Genomic DNA, 20,468 nt, shown 5'->3' on the forward strand with positions numbered 1-20,468 from the left:
AAATCGTGTTCAACTCTTCGGTGGCTTTTTATTTTTTAAACAGAAAGACGCAGTTTTTTTTGGAGAGGTGAATGTGATTCCTTGCATGTCTTTTGGGAACGGAGACGAACGGATGGCGTGTAGAGAGAAGAAGAAAAAATGAATTTCATTGAAATCAATCAAAGGAGCGTGTGTCTCACCTGAGTCGCAGGACCAAGTTCACAGCACCGTGAATGTACAGCGAATCCCCAAACGCCTCCACCTGAATGACAACATGAAGAAGAGGAAGCGCGACGTGTTGATACTACATATGTACTCAATAAGTGATAATAAATACAGCGATACCTCGGTTTACGAACCCCTTGGCTTACGAACTTTTCGGTTCATGAATGTTACATTTATGAAAATTTTACCTTGGCATACAAACTATTTTTCGGGATACACACGGAGCTGCCACAATGAGTGATGTGTCGTTCGCGAACGAGCCTGTTCTCCAAAGAAAGAAAATGGCAGCCGGCTTGTTTTGGTCCCCTATTCCCCGCCCCCAGTTGTCGGTTAAAGCCATGTGATTGGTCAAGAACGCAGCAGTGAGGGGAGGTGGTTTAAACATTAAAGAGACAGGCAGACGACAGAGAGAGAGAGTGACAAAATGGATAGAAAACATTGAAATTTGGACTCGTTTCAACTTTGAGGCAGAGTGTAGACTGCAAGGTTAAAATTCGCATCAATCAGGCTCCACAAATAACCCGCACAAGCCATCTGTATACTTGATGCAAAAAGCTATCAACCCAACTAAACAGAACACAACTGATGAGCCTCAAAGTTGAAACGAGTCCAAATTTCAGAGTGTAGACTGCAAGGTTAAAATTCGCATCAATCAGGCTCCACAAATAACCCGCACAAGCCATCTGTATACTTGATGCAAAAAGCTATCAACCCAACTAAACAGAACACAATTGATGAGGAACTAGGTAAAATTATGGCAGAGAAAGCATCTACAAGGGATCATTCCTCAAGATGGTGAAAGAAGAAGGCTTCGTTCCTCATCAAGTGTTTAATGCTGAGGAAACCGGCCACTCATCACAAAGGTCAATAAAAGGACTTTATTATACAGTACGGTTTATTTCTTTAGTTATAATACCATAGCACATTTATTATACATAAAATAAGGTCTATTTTGTGTAGTTTTAAGGTTTAGAAAATTAGAAAGTAGAAAATTATGTTTTATGGGGAACGGATTATTCTCATGTTAATGGTTTCCTATGGGAAATTAATTTTTGGGATACACACTTTTCGCCTTATACACTCTGTTTGGGAACCAATTAAGTTCGTAAGCCAAGGTATCGCTACATTATAAAAAACAAAATAAAAGGATAGCATGGGAAAGCCTTCAGTTGGTTGGCTGTAAACTCGCCGATGACGTGCGACAGCTTTGTGTGTGTCACGGTCGACGTCTTGACCATAACACAGATCTGCGTCATACTTGCCGCGTGTAAAGCAAAAGCTTGAGGCGGAGTTGAGAAAGAAAAAGATACTCTGCATTTTATCTGAAAATGTGAGGGTTTTTTTTTTAAACTAATTTGGGATTTTTTTGTTTTATTTCATTTCAATAAAATTGACTGTTTAGACAGCAGGTTTGTTGGTTTTTAGTGTTTTTATGCCTTGAGGTTTTTTATTTAAATGGCTTATTTGTAGAGTTACAGATTCAAAATAATAACTACTACTAATCATCATCATCAATCATCATAATAACAATAACAGTAATGTAATCATAATTGTAATAATAGTAATAATTAAGGCTTCTCACAGCTAAGCTAATAACAATAATATTAAAAATAATAGTAGTATTAACAGGAATAATAATAACAGTAACATAACAGTAATCATAATAATAAAGGCTCATCTAAAATAATCTAATAACAACAACAATAATAATAATAATTGTAATAATCATAATAGTAGTAAAAACAGTTATATTAATAATAATAGTAATAGTAGTAATAATAGTCATAATAATAACAGTCACAGTAATAATAATTGTTATAATAATAATAATAATAGTAATAAAACTAATAATAGTAATAATAAGAGTAATAATAATAGCCATAATAACAAAAAAGTAATAGTAATAATAATAAGAGTAATAACAAGAGTAATAATAGCCATAATAATAATAGCCATAATAATAATAATTAATAATAATAATAATAATAATAATAATAATAATAATAAAAGCTAATCTAAATGTGGCAATAAAGATGATTCTGATAATAAGCTAATAATAATAAAATCTATGATCGATCTAATCATCTAAGATAATCTAAGAATAATGATAATAATAATCATCATAATTATAATAATAATAATAATTTATTTCTTCTGTATTTCCAAATGCACTTTTTTGTTGTTGTTATAGTTCTTCATGATTTTTTTTTTTTCCCAATTGTGGTTATTATTGGTCCAGACAATTCACAAAACGAGTGTTTTAGAGGTAGAAAATGCCATGCGATGGGTAGTTAATGCCTGACGGGAGCACAAAACGCCTCGTTCATTTTGAAAACAACAAAGCCTTTGGAAATGGCTTAGAATAGCCGTGGAGATCGGAAGAGCAGCGGGAATTGCCAGTCAGACAAAGTCAGAGAGGTTGTGACTTATTGCGGTCGAGTGCATCCCTCCGGGAGTCGCCCGTGTGTATGTTAATGTATGCAAAAAAAAATATATATATATATATATATATATATATATATATATATATATATATATATATATATATATATATATATATATATATATATATATCTGTTCGCACAAAGACGCTCACGGGGTGCTCAAGGTCATCGAGTAAGAACAAACGAGTGCAGGCGCCGCACGCCGCATCCCTCACCTGGGGATGCTGGCCGGATAAGCCGTCAAAAGGAACATTCTTGGCATTCTCCTCGTTCTGAGCGTGACAAAATGAGAGGGGGGAAGGGTAAAAATGGCGCACGCATGAGACACGCGAATATCAAGTACTGTAGCGAATAATCCCATTAAGATGACATGATAAATGCTAATTGACGGCAATCAATGCGCAGCTGTTGACTTCAACAAAATCTGTCAAAATGGGAACAATTATTATATTAACAAAATAAATACATAAACAAATAAATGAATAACTAGTTTAAAAAAATAGACACAGAAAAAAAAATTAAAAAAATACACAAATAAAATAAGATTGATGAATAAAATAAATATGTAAAATGGACAAATAAATGCATAAATTAAATGGGCAATAAAATAACTAAATAAAATGGACAAATAAATAAAGGAAAATTTCAATCAATACGCAGCTGTTGAGTTCAACAAAATCTGTTAAAATGGAAACAATTATGATATTCAATAAATAAATAAATAGATACATTGGTAAATGAATACATAGATATATAAATAAAACAGAAAAATGAATACACAAATAAATAAAACGGACAAATTACATCAATAAAATGGAAAAATAAATAAATACATAAAATAAGAACAATAATTTTCTTCAATAAATAAATGACTAGATAAATAAATACAACAGGAAATAAATAAATAAAACGGAGAGATAAAAAAAAGAAATAAATAAAATGGACAATAAAATAAAGAAATAAAATGCTCGATAAATAGAAACAAATGAATAGATGAGTTGGTAAATAAATAGATACCTAAAAAATTATATATATATATATATATATATATATATATATATATATATATATACATACAGTAAAGTCTCGTTATATCGATATCGGATATATCGATAGACCCGGTTATATCGATACTATTTCTATGCACGCACGGAGAAAATTACATGCAAACAGGGTCGGATATATCGATAGTCCCGGTTATATCGATATTTTTTCGGACTCCCTTGAATATCGATATAACGAGACTTTACTGTATATATATATATATATATATATATATATATATATATATATATATATATATATATATATATATATATATATAAATAAATAATATGCAAATACACAAAACAAATAAAATAAATAAAATGGACAAACAAAAATAAATAAATAACTAAATAAAATACATACAATAAATAAATACAGATCCTTTTTCTTACAGATATCACGGCATAGAATTACTCTGGGAAAAGCAGACCTATTCATCTATGTCGTCTTTCCACACCGCAATATAAAGCAAATCTTTGTAAAAAGAAAAAGAAGAAAAGGAATCAACTTACTACTTGTGAGTCGTCCTTCACCCGTCGTGACTGCATGGAACAAAGACGAAAGAAAAAAAAAAAAAATGTCAGAATTCTATTTTCCCAGGCTGGGTCAAGTTAAGATTGCATTGTGTCAAAGGTCCCACAATGCTTGTGCGTGATGATGCATATGGAAGAAAAGCTAAAATAGGAATTTGGCAGGATGTTGGAAATAATTAAAAGATATCATGCATACAGTGATAACACAATTTACGAACTTTTCGGTTTACAAACGTTAAATTTCTGAAAATTTTACCTTGGCATACAAACTTTTTCGGGATACACACAGAGTGATGTGTCGTTCGCGAACAGCCCGTTCTTCTAAGAACAAAATGGCAGCCGACTGTTTTTATGCTCTATTCCCCACCCCGGTTAAAGCCACTTGATTGGTCAAGAACGCAGCAGTGTGAGGGCGTGGGGTTTACAGATAGAGAGAGAGAAGCCGTTCTCCAAAAAGAAAATGGCAGCCGACTGTTTTTGTCCTCTATTCCCCGCCCCCAATCGTCGGTTAAGGCCACGTGATTGGTCAAGAACTTTGATAGTAACATCAAGCGAGCAAAGATCCAAGCGCTGCTCCTCACCCTGCCCTGGTTGACGGCCGCTTTGCCTTCCTCGCTGCCTTCGTCCAACTCGTCGTCACTCCATTCCCAGTCGCCGTCCTCCATTTTGTGCAGGTGGCCGCTAGAGCCCGGGACTCGCCTCACCTGCGAAGACAAAATCAAAAAAAAACGTTAACTATTTGATTAATTTGTGCGATCAATACCCGCTAAATACGTGTTTTTTTACAGATTATTTTTTTTGGGGTTACTTCTTATAATTGTTGCTCTATAGCAGTTCGTTAGATTGTGTGTGTTTTAACTCATTCGCTGCCATTCCATAATTTGTTCTGGTTTTGATTTTTCGTACAGAGGGCGCCGATAAAGCGGTGGTCAGACATCTGGCATTTTTTTTCCCTTCCAAAAGGGGACATCAGTTGCCTGTTAGTCCATGTTAGCGCTTTGTTACAGCTTCAGCTGTTAAAGCGTTATATAAATCAATTTTTGTATCGTATTTTTTACATCTGCCCCCATTTCAAGCTCAGATAACTCCAAACCTAAATAAATTAGGAATGAACACTTTTTTTTATGAAAGAAGAGAGTCTAAGATTTCTTTGGTCAGACCTCTGGCAATGTTTTTCCCTACCACGAGAGGGCAGCATTAGCATTTGTGTCCAGCTGCCCCCATTTCAAGCTCAGATAACTCCAGACCAATATAATTTAGGAATTAATTTACTACTATTCCCGGATTAATTCAGGAATTGAAAAGCGTATCATGGAGCGCCATTCCCGAATGTATTCGGGTTTTGGTTTTTCTTGCGGTAGTGGGGGGTGCCGATACAGCACTGGTCAGATCTCTGGCAATGTTTTTTTCCACAAGGGGGCAGCATTTGCCTTTAGTCCATGTTGGCAACTTGTTCAAGCTTCAGCTGTTGTTAAAGCGGCTATATAAATCATTATGTATGTATTGTATTGCATTTTGTACAGTCGCCCCCATTTCAAGCTCAGCTAACTCCAGACCCATTTAACTTAGGAATTAACTATTTTTTTTTCTGATGAAATTAGATAATCTAAGGTTTCTTACGCTGTATTGAATGTTTATTTTCGTCCTAAAACTCAATATTCTGTGGGTTCTGCAATTTGAGTGAAAAATGACTAAAACCCTGGCACTGGAGTGGACACATTTTTTTTTACATATTGTCTGGCAGTGAATGAGTTAAGTGTTAACAGTGATACACAACCAGTATCAAATATTCAATCCAGCCCACCGCCTATTTAAACTACCCCTCCCATCTATTCACATAAGGCGCAATAAAAGCAAGATGATGTGAGGCTATGATTGCCCCTCCCTTCAAGACGACAAAAATGAAAGCAACGGTTGGCTCGTAAAGCAACGAGAGGTACAGTCTGCGATGGGAGCGCTATACCGTCGCTTACCACAAAAATGGTAAGCGACAAGCAGCTCAAGGCGACCGTAAAGTTAAAGAGGCGCCACCGCTCCGGTGCTGCTAGCGAGTTTTTAAACCTGACACAAGAAGCCAGAATTTCTACCTCCCCACCCCATCGCCTCAAAATAATAAAACTTAAAAAAAAAGACACAGATAGCGTCTCGGTGGGGACCCTGACTGACATTTCACATCATTAAAAAATATACATAAAAATCCCACTGCCCCAAATATTAAACTTTTTATGACAGGATTAATAAATCATTTAAATATGTTCATATGAGTAGTAAAGGTGATTTATGCTAATCAATTAAGTTGCTTCAAGATCGTCTTTGGGCTTCTCTTTTAATTATAATCTTTCCCCCCACACCCACGCATGGCTTGATATTGGCTTGGTGTAACGCTGCCCTCTGGTGGCTAACACGCGCTAGCTTACTTTACATAATAATAATAATAATAATAATCCATTTCATTTCTAAGCGCCTTTCAAAACTCTCAAGGTCGCTTTACAGTCACCGGATACGTTTTTCTGTGGGTGAGCAGCGGCAACCACAGGCGCTAGTATTCACTCAACCCAGAAGTAAGTCAAATAGATGGAAAGCTAGGTAGCTAATAGACAGTTAGCTAGATAGCTAGCCAGCCATCCAAACCACTAATAGATAGCTAATCGATAGCTATCCAGCCAGCCAGACCGCTAATAGATAGCTAATAGCAATACATTTCATATCTAAGCACCTTTCAAATCTCTCAAGGTCGCTTTACAGTCACTGGATAGGTTTTTGTGTGGGTGAGCAGCGGCAGCCACACGCGCTAGCGTTCACTCAACCCGGAAGTAACTCAAATAGATGGAAAGCTAGGTAACTAATAGACAGTTAGCTAGATAGCTAGCCAGCCATCCAAACCACTAATAGATAGCTAATCGATAGCTCGCCAGCCAGCCAGACCGCTAATAGATAGCTAATAGCAATACATTTCATATCTAAGCACCTTTCAAATCTCTCAAGGTCGCTTTACAGTCACTGGATAGGTTTTTGTGTGGGTGAGCAGCGGCAGCCACACGCGCTAGCGTTCACTCAACCCGGAAGTAACTCAAATAGATGGAAAGCTAGGTAACTAATAGATAGCTAATAGACAGTTAGCTAGATAGCTAGCCAGCCAGCCATTCAAACCACTAATAGATAGCTAATCGATGGCTAGCTAGATAGCTAGCCAGCCAGACCGCTAATAGCAATACATTTCATATCTAAGCACCTTTCAAATCTCTCAAGGTCGCTTTACAGTCACTGGATAGGTTTTTCTGTGGGTGAGCAGCGGCAGCCACACGCGCTAGCGTTCACTCAACCCGGAAGTAACTCAAATAGATGGAAAGCTACGTAACTAAGAGACAGTTAGCTAGATAGCTAGCCAGCCAGCCATTCAAACCACTAATAGATAGCTAATCGATGGCTAGCTAGATAGCTAGCCAGCCAGACCGCTAATAGCAATACATTTCATATCTAAGCACCTTTCAAATCTCTCAAGGTCGCTTTGCAGTCACCGAATAGGTTTTTCTGTGGGTGAGCAGCGGCAGCCACACGCGCTAGCGTTCACTCAAATAGAAGTAACTCAAATAGATGGAAAGCTAGCTAGCTAATAGACAGTTAGTTAGATAGCTACCCAGCCAGCCAGACCACTAATAGATAGCTAATAGATACATGCATTGAATAAATACGCTTTTAAAAAACTACCCAAAATATGCATAATTCCTACTTCGGATATATGAAAACTATTTTGAAGTCACTTTACTTGAAAATCCAAGACATTATTATTATTTTTTTGGTCTCCTCCGTACCAAATATGGAGACGCAATTGGTCTTGTGGTTTTTTTCGACCCTCATGGCGCTTGTTTCCTCCCCCCAAGAGTAGCAATACGTGCGTTTACCACGAATAGAGGAAAACCAAAACAGAAAAGGGCAGACCACAAGGGTGAAAAGACAAAAGTCAAGACACCGGTTCATTCTCCGAAGGTTAGGACGTTCCAAGGTTCTTGGTGGGAATGACTCGACAGAAGAGGTTCGGGAATCATCATGAATGGATGACAGAGGTCACAACGTCCCGGGAACTGCTGGGTAGGAACGTTTTGGAGCACCTTTTGGTTACATAATCATCCAGTACAACTGTGACATGCTGAGAGGTAAGTTGCTAGCATGTCAAAAAGACATCATCCCTTCAGACTGGTTGTGAATGCTTTAGAGTGCCTTGTGGTTGCGCTCAGAACAGTGAGTGCGGGAGGATTTATGTATATGCAGCGATACCCTGGCGTACGCACTTAATTGGTTCCCAGACAGATCGTGTAAGGCGAAAAGTGTGTATCCCAAAAATTAATTTCCCATAAGAAACTATTAAAATGTGAATAATCCGTTCCCAGGTCCCCATAAAACATAGTTTTTGACTTTCTAATTTTCTAAGCCTTCACAAAATATACCTTATTTTATGTATAATAAATGTGCTATGGTATTTTAATTAAATAAATGAACTGTGCTGTATCATAAAGTCGTTTTATTTACCTTTATGATGGTCGTTAATGGCTTAATGGAATGGAGTGGCCGGTTTCATCAGCATTAAACACTTGATGAGGAACGTAGCCACCTTCTTTCACCATCATGAGGAATGATCCCTTCTAGATGCTTTCTATGCGATAATTTTACCTAGTTCCTCATCAGTTGTGTTCTGTTTAGCTGGGTTGATAGCTTTTTGCATCAAGTGTACAGATGGCTTGTGCGGGTTATTTGTGGAGCCTGATTGATGGGATCGTGATTGACACATCACTCATTGTGGCGTTCCGTGTGTATCCCGAAAAAAAGTTTGTTTGGCAACGTAAAATTTTCATAAATTTAACGTTCGTAAACCGAAAAGTTCGTAAGCCAAGGGGTTCGCAAACCGATGTATCACTGTATATATATATATATACACATATATATATTTTTTGATTGTATTTTATTTTTTAAACAAGACAGAAAATGGATGGAGGATTAAAATCGGGTGTTTATCCCGCAAAGTATAAATCATTCTAACTAGACAGCAGGATCAAAACGCCGGCCCCTCCCCTTTATTGAATTTTCTGCGCTCACGTCATCCACAATAGCAACGATGCTCTCCAGGATGCCCTCCATTTACTCTAAAAAAACGTGTCAGTGTTTTTCCATCCCCGGCCGGCACTTAGGCACTCGGCCCCGGCAATAAGTCTCCGCTAGACCGACAAGGCCAACTCTTAGATCAAGCAAATATGATGTGAAGCCGGCCGGGCTTGAAAAGTGCACTCGGTCCTCACGGCTAAAATCAAGTTGGCAAGTGAATTTCTTTTGAACTTGAATTTTTTTGGCGGATTGATACATCGGAGCGTGGTGTGAAAACAAACAAATCATAAATAAAAAATAAAAAGAAATTCAGAAAAATAAATAGAATTAGAAATAAAAAAAATACAAATAAATACAAATAAAAACAAATATAAATAGAAATAAACACAAATATAAATAGAAATTAAAAACAAATAGAAATAAATAAATACAAAATAATAAAAATCAATAAATTAAAAGAAATATAAATCTATAAATTAAAAGAATTGTAAATATAAATAAATACAACCAAGTAGAAATATAAATAAATAAAAATAATTAAAACCAATTATAAATATAAATAAATAAAACCGAATAGAAATATAAATAAATAAAACCAAATAGAAATGGAAATAAATAGAAACAAATAGAAATAAATAAAAACAAATAAAAATTATTAATCCATAAATAAAAACAAATATAAATAAAAACACAAATATAAATACAAATAAATAAATAAGAGGAATAGAAATAAATACAAATAGAAATCAATTTATTTAAAGAAATATAAATCAACAAATTAAAAGAAATTTAAATGTAAATAAACACAACCAAGAAGATATAATATAAATGAATAAAAATAAATATATAACACCACATATAAATAAATAAAACTGAATAGAAATATAAATCAATAAAACCAAATAGAAATGGAAATAAATAGAAACAAATAGAAATAAAAACAAATAAAAATAGAAATAAATACAAATATAAATAAATAAATAGAAATAGAAATAAATAAATTAAAAGAAATAGAAATCAATAAATTAAAACTAAATAAAACTAAATAAAAATATAAATAAAACCAAATAGAAATATAAATAAATAAAAAACAAATAAAAATATAAGTCCATAAATAAGAACAAATATAAATAAATAAAAACACAAATATAAATACATACAAATATAAATAAATAAAAACAAATATGAATATGAATAAAGAAAGAAAAACAATTCGAAATATAAATAAATAAAAACAGGTAGTTCGAGAGAGAATTTGAAATTTTGGTTTGGACTTTAGCGAGCATCATTGGAATTTCACAAATTTGACTTGCCTTCGTGGGCCGTACAAAATGATGTGGCGGGCCTAATTTTGCCCCCGGGCCGTGACTTTGACACCTGCGTTCTAATGGATTCCCCAAATTCATAACGGCCCCCTAACGGAGAGGAAACCGTCACTCCAATATTTGACACCCTTGATCTACAAGGTGTGATTCTTTTGCGACACCAGCCCATATTTTCACTCTATCGACAAAACAGTTGGAGCAACAAATGTTTGAGGTGTTACAAAAGTCCAAGAGCATCGCTCCTGTTGACTGTAAATGCAACATTGTGACGGACGGACGGACGGACGGATTCCAAGTCAATCCCGACCGTCCGCGTACAATTCGTTATGTTGAGTCAATAGCGGAGTTATTTGACAGTGTCAACATACCTTCTTTGCTCTTTGGGAGATCTTAGGAGCCCGGCATAGGAGCTTTTCAACCAGATAGTCTTTGGTCTGGGGAACAAATAAACGGGAAATTGTCAGGGATAAATTGGGTGCTGGACAAAAAGGGGAAAAAAAGTTAGCAGGATGTGCAAGGTGTGTGCCATTTTTGGGATAAAATACATTCATGTGATATTTTATGAGATTCTATTGAAAATAATAGGCAGTTCGGAATTGCTGAAATCAGGAAAATAATGAGCTGGTCTCTGTTTAGTCATCTGTCATATTGGATTTGATTTACCTTAAAGGACAACCGACGCCTCTGGACAAGTTGTGTCCATAATTTGTAAAATCACTTCAAATGACTTCTACTAAGCATATTTTACAGGCTATCCGTTAGCAATCTGGCAGGCTATCCGCTAGCAATCTGGCAGTCTATCCGTTAGCTATCTGGCAGTCTATCCGTTAGCAATCTGGCAATCTATCCGTTAGCTATCTGGCAGTCTATCCGTTAGCTATCTGGCAGGCTATCCGTTAGCTATCTGGCAGTCTATCCGTTAGCTATCTGGCAGGCTATCCGCTAGCAATCTGGCAGGCTATCCGCTAGCAATCTGGCAGGCTATCCGTTAGCTATCTGGCAGGCTATCCGTTAGCTATCTGGCAGGCTATACGCTAGCAATCTGGCAGGCTATCCGCTAGCAATCTGGCAGGCTATCCGCTAGCAATCTGGCAGTCTATCCGTTAGCTATCTGGCAGTCTATCCGCTAGCAATCTGGCAGTCTATCCGTTAGCTATCTGGCAGTCTATCCGTTAGCAATCTGGCAGTCTATCCGTTAGCTCTCTGGCAATCTATCCGTTAGCTATCTGGCAGTCTATCCATTACCTATCTGGCAGGCTATCCGTTAGCTATCTGGCAGGCTATCCGTTAGCAATCTGGCAGTCTATCCGTTAGCTATCTGGCAATCTATCCGTTAGCTATCGGGCTATCTATTAGCTGGCTAGCTAGCTTTCTATCGGAGTTAATTCCGGGTTGAGTAAACGCTAGCGCGTGTGGCTGGCGCTGCTCACCCACGGAATAAACTTATCTTGTGACTGTAAAGTGTCCTTGAGCGATTTGAAAGGCGCTGACAAATGAAATGTATTATTATTATTAAAAAAGAGGGAGAATAAACTTGGAATGGGAGAAGAAATTAGAAAAAAAAATACCTTTGCCTTTTGGATAAATTTGCTCTTCAAAAGCTCGGCGGCTGTAGGCCTGGAGATGACAAAGGTTTGTATGTATTTGGGGAAATCACCACAGATAGGAATTTGATTTTTAATTTTTAAAAAGACCTCCTCGGAGACTGAAGACCAACCTTTTGGCGGGATCCTTCTGAAGGCACATAGATATTAGCTTCCTAAGAGATTTGCCGTACTTCTTGAGCATTTCTTTGTCTTCGATACCCGTCTCCAGAGTGGGCGGATCATTCTGCAGCGTCAACATTAAGACCTAAACAAAAAAAAAAGCGTGTTACAACAGGAAACCGTTTTTATAGGAAGTTCCGTGTGAGGTAAAAAGAGCAAGTTCCTCAAAGTTTTTGTTGCTGTTTAGCAAAAAAAAAAAAACAAAACACGAACCTTCATAGGGGGGTAGCGGTGATAGGGCGCCGAACCAGTCGCTAGTTCGATGGCTGTTATTCCAAAGCTCCAAATATCTGCTTTGAAATCGTAACCTCGTACCTGCGGGTCAAGAACCAGATGAAATATTGGTCACATTTCCTGCTTTCACTTTTTTTTTAACACACTTAATGATAGCATTGTAAAAATATATAATTTAATTAGACGGCGAAATGAATAACCACATAAATACATAAATTAAAAATAGATGGATGAACAAATAAACAAATAAATAAACACTAATTATACAAATGGATGCATAAATAAATACACAAATCAATTAAAAACAGATGGATACATAAATAAATAACTAGAGAAACAAATTAATTTAAATATTAATAATAGATGGATAAATAAATAAATCAATTAAAAATAGATGGTGAAATAAATATATACATAAATGTATTAATTCACAAATTAAAAATAGATGGATAAATAAATACACAAATTAATTAAAAATAGATGGTTAAATAAATAAATAGCGAGATAAATTAATTAAAAATAAATAGATAAATAATTACACAAATTAAATGAAAATGGATGTATGGTAGATGGATAAATAAATAGATAAATAAATGAATACACAAATTAATTAAAAATAGATTAATAAATACACCAATTAAAAATAGATGGACAAATTAATGAATAAATACATTAATTAAAAATAGATGGTTAAATAAATAAATAGCGAGATAAATAAATTAATATTCAAATTAATTAAAAATTGATAAATAATTAAATAAACAAATTAATTGAAAATAGATATGATAGATGGATGAATAAATAAATAGATAGATAAATAAATGAATACACAAATAAAAAATAAATGGATGAATAAATACACAAATTAATACAGTAGCTACATAAATAAATAAATCAATAAATAAATAAACACAAAAAAATAGATGGACAAATAAATAGGGAGATAAATGAATACACAAATTAATTACAAATAGATAAATAAATACACAAATTAATCAAAAATAGATGGATATATAAATGAACAGCTACATAAATAAATACACAAATTAATAAGAAAAAAATCAATGGATGAATAAATAAATACACAAATTAATTACAAATAGATGGACAAATTAATAAGTAAATGAATCGCGAGATAAATAAATGAGTACACAAATTAATTAAAATAGACAGAAATACATAAATAAATACATGCATTTTGAATGCTTCAAATCAAGTTTTTTTATGTTTACTGCCGCCTATTGGTTGAGAAAACCATATGCCATTAAAAAAAAAAAAAATCAGCAGTTCAGGGTTGCAATACAGACATTGTAAAATACGGAGTCAAATTTGCATCGTCTTGAAATAAAATCATGTCGTAAGAAGACATTAGGAGTCACCTGCTCCATCACCTCTGGCGCCATCCAACATGGCGTGCCCACAAACGTCTTTCGGACTTTGTTTCTTGTCATATCGCCTCCCGTGGCTAGGAATGCACTTACGCCAAAATCTGTTGAAATGAAATATACCAAAAAAAAAATGCATCGTTCATCGTTGATCAGGAGCAGTAAGTGTTCACGCCCAACGTTGGGTATTCTGCAGCAAATTAGGCTGGTAAACAACGTGTGACGGAGTTTAAAAAGAACCTTTTTACGAACATAAAAATCCATGATGGCATTTCGTTTAAAGGACAACCGACACCTCTGGATAAGTTGTGTCCGTGATTTGTAAAATCACTTCAAATGACTTTCTACCGAGTGTATTTCACAAAGATTCCACCGCATATAACTATATTTTCCGTTTTAAGACTCGCGCTGAATATTCAGGAAATCTTGTTTTCCAGTTGGTGACGATTCCTGACGTGACGTCACGGAGGGAACGCCCCTGACCGAGAAAGCGACACACAATGCAATTTGGGTACTTTAGTCTGAAAACTTTGTGTTGATGGCGAAATTAGAAGGAAAACATAAATAACGCGATGGTGACTCGTTGTGTGTTGCACTAAGACTACTATTTGATACTTATTGACACAAATACCCAGCAGACAAATCAGCCCATTTCCAACGGATCTTGGGCGCCATCTTGTGCATTTTCTGGGCGCTACATTGGAGTCCAGACAACTCAAAATGATACGGAAGGACTTCTTTAATCGATTGCAAACATGTATGCTTTCCTCTTCGGAACTATTTGAATCATATTCATAACTGGATGAGTAACAAGAAAGCATCTTCTCCGAATCTGAAGCCATTGTTTTGATTCTCCAGCATTGCAAGACGTCCTGGCGTGATGTCACGAACAAGGGGGCGGGACCTTCTGAAACTCGCCATCTCCGAGGTCATTTTGAAGTACTTTTGGGACACTTTAACTCATTTTTATTGGTGTTTTGCATTTGATTAAAAATATCAGCCTGTGTGTTTTGGGTATTTTAGATGCTATAAAACGTTTTTCTGATGTCAGTTAGGAAACCAAAAAAATGCTGTCGGTTGTCCTTTAAACATCCGATCAGTTGCAACGGGATTAAAAATGACGAAACACACATACCTGCAATCTGAACAGATCCATCTTCACCCAGTAGAATATTCCCGGCTTTCACGTCCCTGCGGCCAGCAAAGCACAACAACACAGGCGGTCAAGTCAGACGGCAAAGAAACAAAAACGCAGTAGAACATTGATTCTTCCATCCGTGGAAAAAAGGGCCACAAACAGCATGCCCGGGAGGTGGTTGGGGGAGGGGGAGGGAGGCTTAAAAAGGTCAAGCCTGGTTCGCGGTGACCTTGATGTCCAGGAAGTTTACGTCAGAGCTCCATAAAAGGAAGATCAATTAAAAAAATGAGGGGGGAGGGAGTTGGAAACATCAGCTCTTGAATCGCATATTTGATATAGGACATATTATATCATAATACGCACAAATTACACCACATTATAAGTAGAGGTTGGGGTTACGCACCATATCTACAGGGAGAAATGGACTCGGTTGCTGCAAGTAGTAATTGAGTGACCTGTTGTGGCTCAATATAACTTCATATATAAGACGCACCTACGTATAAGGCGCAGTGTCATCTTTTGAAGAAAATCAAAGCTTTTGGGGGGGCCTTATACACGGGAAAAAAAACGTCTATTTCAGCAAAAGAGGCTTACCGGTGGATCTGCCCGTTTCTGTGCAAGTAGTCGAGACCTTCGAGGACTTCTTTCAAGATGGAGGCAATTATTGGCTCGTCCAGATTTTTATCTTCTTCTTTGCTTGTGTGCTTGATAATGTCCAACATGGAACCTAAGAGCCATCAAATATATATTCATACTCGGAATTGTGTCGAGTTTATAAGGAACAGGAGGGGTGACATAAGAACTTTTTTTGGGGGGGATCAAAGCATCTTATGCAGGCACTTCACCGAAACCTGAATGTCAAGTAGCGCCGAAAAGGCGAAGCTTACCTCCACTTAGGAGCTTCATGACTAACCACAGTTCATCCTTCACCACAAAGGAGGTATAATAAGTCACAACATTGGGGTGGTTGCATTGGCTCATTGCTTGAATTTCTTTCTGTTGGGAGAAAGAAACAAAAAAAGGACATTTCATATACAAGGTGGGCACGAAATATGGGTACTGTGATACCTTGGCTTACGAACTTAATTGGTTCCCAGACAGAGCATGTAAAGTGAAAAGTATGTATCGCAAAAAATAATTTCCCATAAGAAACCATTAAAATGAGAATAATCCGTTCCCAGGTCCCCATAAAACATAATTTTATACTTTTCTAAGCCTTAAAACTACACAAAATATACCTTATTTTGTATAAAATAATAAATGTAAAAGAATAAATGTGCTATGGTATTATAATTAAAGAAATAAACTGTGCTAATTAATAATAAAGTCATTTTATTTACCTTTGTGATGGTCGTTGATGGCTGGATGGAATGAAGTGGCCGGTTTCATCGGCATTAAACATTTGATGAGGAACGTAACCTTCTTCTTTCACCATCTTGAGGAATGATACCTTGTAGGTGCTTTCTCTGCGATAATTTTGCCTAGTTCCTCATCAATTGTGTTCTGTTTAGCTGGGTTGCGTCTGTGTAAGCGCACAGTCGTACAGGAGTGGTCCATCGATGAAAAGGTTTCTTCAGCCGTCATCTGTACTTTTTTGAAGGTGTCGGACGTTTCGCTTTTTGCATCAAGTGTACAGATGGCTTGTGCGGGTTATTTGTGGAGCCTGATTGATGGGAATTTTAACCTTGCAGTAGACACTCTGCCTTTGAACTATCAAAGTTGAAACAAGTCCAAATGTCACTGTTTTCTATCCATTTTGTCACTCTCTCTCTGTCGTCTGCCTGTCTCTTTAATGTTTAAACCACTCCCCCTCACTGCTGCGTTCTTGACCAATCATGTGGCTTGGGGGCGGGGAATAGAGCACAAAAAAAATATCGGCTGCCATTTTCTTTTTTGGAAAATGGGTTCACTCTGATATTCATAACTGGATGAGTAACCAGAAAGCATCTTCTCCGAATCTGAAGCCATTGTTTTGATTCTCCAGCAAGGCGAGATGTCCTGGCGTGACGTCACGAACAAGGGGGCGGGACCTCCTGAAACGCGCCATCTCCGAGGTCATTTTGAAGTAGTTTTGGGTCACTTTAACTAATTTTTATTGCTGTTTTGCATTTGACTAAAAATATCAGCCTATAAAACATTTTTCTGATGTCAGTTAGAAAACAAAGAAAAAATGGTGTCGGTTGTCCTTTAAATAATCAGAGGGGACATTTTGCGAGGGAGACACAAGGAACAGCGCAACAGACGTAGTAGCCCTTATTTATTTTGACTCACCAATAATTCGTCCATGCTGGTCTGGCATTTTTCCAGGTTGATTCTTTTGATGGCAACACGCTCCTGTCTGGGAGAACACATCGCCGCTTGCACCACCGCCGTGGCCCCGCTACCTGAATCGAAAGCATTCAAAAAGTACCATTACAATAGCACTCATGCAGAACAAAATGGCGATGCACTTGAAAAAAAAATACAGTGAGACCTCAACTTACGAACTTAATTGGTTCCCAGACAGAGTGTGTATCTCGAAAAAAAAATCCCGTAGAAAACCATTAAAATGGGAATAATCCGTTCCCGGGTTTCCATAAAATATACTTTTCAACTAAATAAGCCTTAAAACTACACACAACATACCTTATTCTATGTATAATAAATGTGCTATTGTATTGTAATGAAAGAAATACACTGCATTGTATCATAAAGTCACTTTATTTACATTTGTAATGGTCATTTATGGCTTGATGGAATGGCGTTGGAGGTCAAAGGGAATTGCTGTTTGGAAAGAGAGGCGCATTACATGAGGACTGTAATTAAAGAAATAAACTGTGCTGTAAAATAAAGTTTTATTTACCTTTTTGATGGTCATTGATGGCTTATGGAAGGAGAGTCACCTTCCATAAGGACTGTTGGTAACGTAACCTCTGGTGCTGTTCGGTCGTGTGCTTCCGCCGAAGATCACTCCGCCAGCCGTGGTGGGTGTGTATTATGAAAATAGTGCTTATTATAAGGTTTAATTTTCATAAATTTGACGTTTGTAAGACAAAAAAAAGTTTGTAAGTTGAGGTGTTTGTAAGTTGAGGTCTCACTGTAAATCAGGCTACTAAGTAGTGAAGTTGTTCACACGGAAGGAGGGACAACGCGGCTGTGACGCAATCGCTCGTCAACTGCGAGTGACAGATAAGCAGAAGTATTGAACATGTGCGAACAAAGTGGTTAGCAGACGCTCACGAGAACAGAGGTGTGTCGCGTAGCGCGTGAATACGCGTGGCGCGGCAGCTGTGGTGCTGTTTCTTATCTGGAACGATAAGACGTGTCAGATGTTTTATAATAATCCATTTCATTTCTAAGCGTCTTTCAAAAATCTCAAGGTCACTTTACAGTCACAGGATGTTTTTTTTTTTTTGTGGGTGAGCAGTGGCAGCCACACGCGCCAGCGTCCACTCAACCCGGAAGTAACTTAAATAGATAGAAAGCTAGGTAATATATAGCTAATAGCCAGCCAGCTTGATAGCTAGCCAGATAGATAGCTAACAGCTAACTAGATAGCTAATATATAACCAGCTAGACAGCAAGCTAGATAGCAAATAGCTAGCTAGCTGTTGTATTTTATTTATTTATTATCGTACCTATGCTTTTCTGTGACTGTAAAGTGTCCTTGGGAGCTTTGAAAGGCGCTTAAAATGAAGTACTTTCAAGCCCTTTAATGTTAAAGACTCACGTCAGGTAACCATTTTTAGTCTTGGTGCAACACACAACGATTCACCATCGCGTTATTTATGAGTTTTCCTTCTAATTTCACCAGAGACACGGATCAACATGAAGTTTTCAGACCAAACAAAGTACCCAAAATGCATTGCGTGTCGCTTTCTCGGTCAGGGACATTCCAGATGTGACGTCACGTCAGGCATCGTCATCAATTTCTAAAACATGACTTCCTGAATATTTAGCGCGAGTCTTAAAACGTAAAATATAGCTATATGCCGTGGAATCTTTGTAAAATACGCTCAGTTGAAGTCATTTGAAGCGATTTTACAAATTATGGACACAAATTGTCGGGGGGCGCCAGTTGTCCTTTAACGCTCAACATCTATCGTGTATAAATTAGTCATCAGGAAAAGTAGGCGTTAATACCATGACTCAACATCTGTCTGCGTTTGTCAACGACAGTAGAAAGGTGTGAAGCCGATGTGTCACGGATTTTCGGGGAAAAACCATTTCGCCAGTTACACGTGTAACCGACCGGTAGCTTGTTACGAGTTCACATCCGCAGTGTCGACTTCACGTGGAAACGGTGGGGGCTTAAGGGGGGGCCTCCCGGTTCGCGTTCCTAACAGCTGTTGATAGCTGCTGATAATGATATCAACGTGTTTGTGATAGTACAAAGCCGACCTTTGTAGTACTAACCGATGACTTCCTGTAGCTCGTACGATTCTCTGGTAATTGGCCAGCTAGCCGTCAGCAGCGGCGGCGGCGACGGCTGCAGGACAGGAACCGGAGCTTCGCCTTGGTCCGCCATGATGGTCGTGGTGGTGGTGGTAGGAGTGATGCTCAACCGGCTAGCCGCCTCTCGCTGACACGACCGAGTGACAGACGAGTAGAGAGCGAGGGAGCGAAAAAGCAAGGCGAACGAGTCAAGCTTTTGAGCTCCCCTCCCTCCTCTACTTGTGTCAGCTGGCAACTGCCGCCTACAGAGGGAAATGGTGATGTGTCGTTCGCGAAAGAGCCGGATCTATGGAAGTGAGCGAAGAGAGCCGGCTCCCAAGAAGGAGCCGGAAATGAGAGCCTAGTTTTTTTTCCCCCCTCTATTCCCCGCCTCCAGTCTTCGGATAAAGCCGCACGTCATTGGTCAAGATCCGTTCAGGTAGACAGGTGTACAAATGTTATCACATTATGCTGTTATTATTCAATTATTGCTCTATGCGCACTTATAAATCAAGCCATATAAATAAAAATATTTGCTGTTGTGTATTTTTCACATGAGTAATTCGCTTTTCACACAAGTGTACTTGATTTTTGGTTGTTAATTAATGTAAGGAAGAAAAACAAACACACTGAGGAGCCATTTGTGAGCCATAAGAGTCGGATCTTTTTAGTGAGCCGAGCCAAAGAACCGGCTCTATGGAAAGAGCCGGAATTCGCATCATGAGTCAGCTGGCAACTCCGCCTCCGAGGGGAAAGCAACCTGGAAAATAAAAGGGCTAGTCAAGCCCACGCACACACACGTCATGCTAGTTGCAAGTACGTATTTCAAAATCTGTCACGCTTGCCCGCTCACTTTTTTTAACAGGGGGGGGGGGGTGGGTA

The 20,468-nt window shown here is 37.4% G+C and overlaps 1 protein-coding gene across 2 annotated transcripts in view; it reads right to left on the reverse strand.

Moving 5' to 3' along the window:
- The window catches only part of stk39 (serine threonine kinase 39), a 30,073-nt gene extending 10,173 nt beyond the window's left edge, over nt 1–19,900 (reverse strand). The window contains exons 1-14 of one of the 2 annotated variants that reach the window (XM_089002273.1): nt 19,569–19,900; nt 17,445–17,557; nt 16,061–16,169; nt 15,768–15,900; nt 15,171–15,226; nt 14,030–14,139; nt 12,630–12,731; nt 12,368–12,501; nt 12,219–12,267; nt 11,019–11,084; nt 4,810–4,932; nt 4,208–4,237; nt 2,864–2,920; nt 180–241 (exon numbers count right to left, since the gene is read on the reverse strand). In XM_089002273.1, coding sequence (XP_088858399.1) covers nt 180–241; nt 2,864–2,920; nt 4,208–4,237; nt 4,810–4,932; nt 11,019–11,084; nt 12,219–12,267; nt 12,368–12,501; nt 12,630–12,731; nt 14,030–14,139; nt 15,171–15,226; nt 15,768–15,900; nt 16,061–16,169; nt 17,445–17,557; nt 19,569–19,680 — 1,256 coding nt within the window. In that variant the 5' untranslated portion in view covers nt 19,681–19,900. The remainder of the gene's footprint in view (nt 1–179; nt 242–2,863; nt 2,921–4,207; nt 4,238–4,809; nt 4,933–11,018; nt 11,085–12,218; nt 12,268–12,367; nt 12,502–12,629; nt 12,732–14,029; nt 14,140–15,170; nt 15,227–15,767; nt 15,901–16,060; nt 16,170–17,444; nt 17,558–19,568) is intronic. The other variant, XM_089002272.1, reaches the window with a different exon arrangement.
- Nucleotides 19,901–20,468: the final 568 nt, after the last annotated feature.

Source organism: Hippocampus bargibanti, linkage group LG08, assembly GCF_051943395.1.
Source record: "Hippocampus bargibanti isolate YZ-2025 linkage group LG08, ASM5194339v1, whole genome shotgun sequence".
NCBI classification, from domain to species: Eukaryota; Metazoa; Chordata; class Actinopteri; order Syngnathiformes; family Syngnathidae; genus Hippocampus; species Hippocampus bargibanti.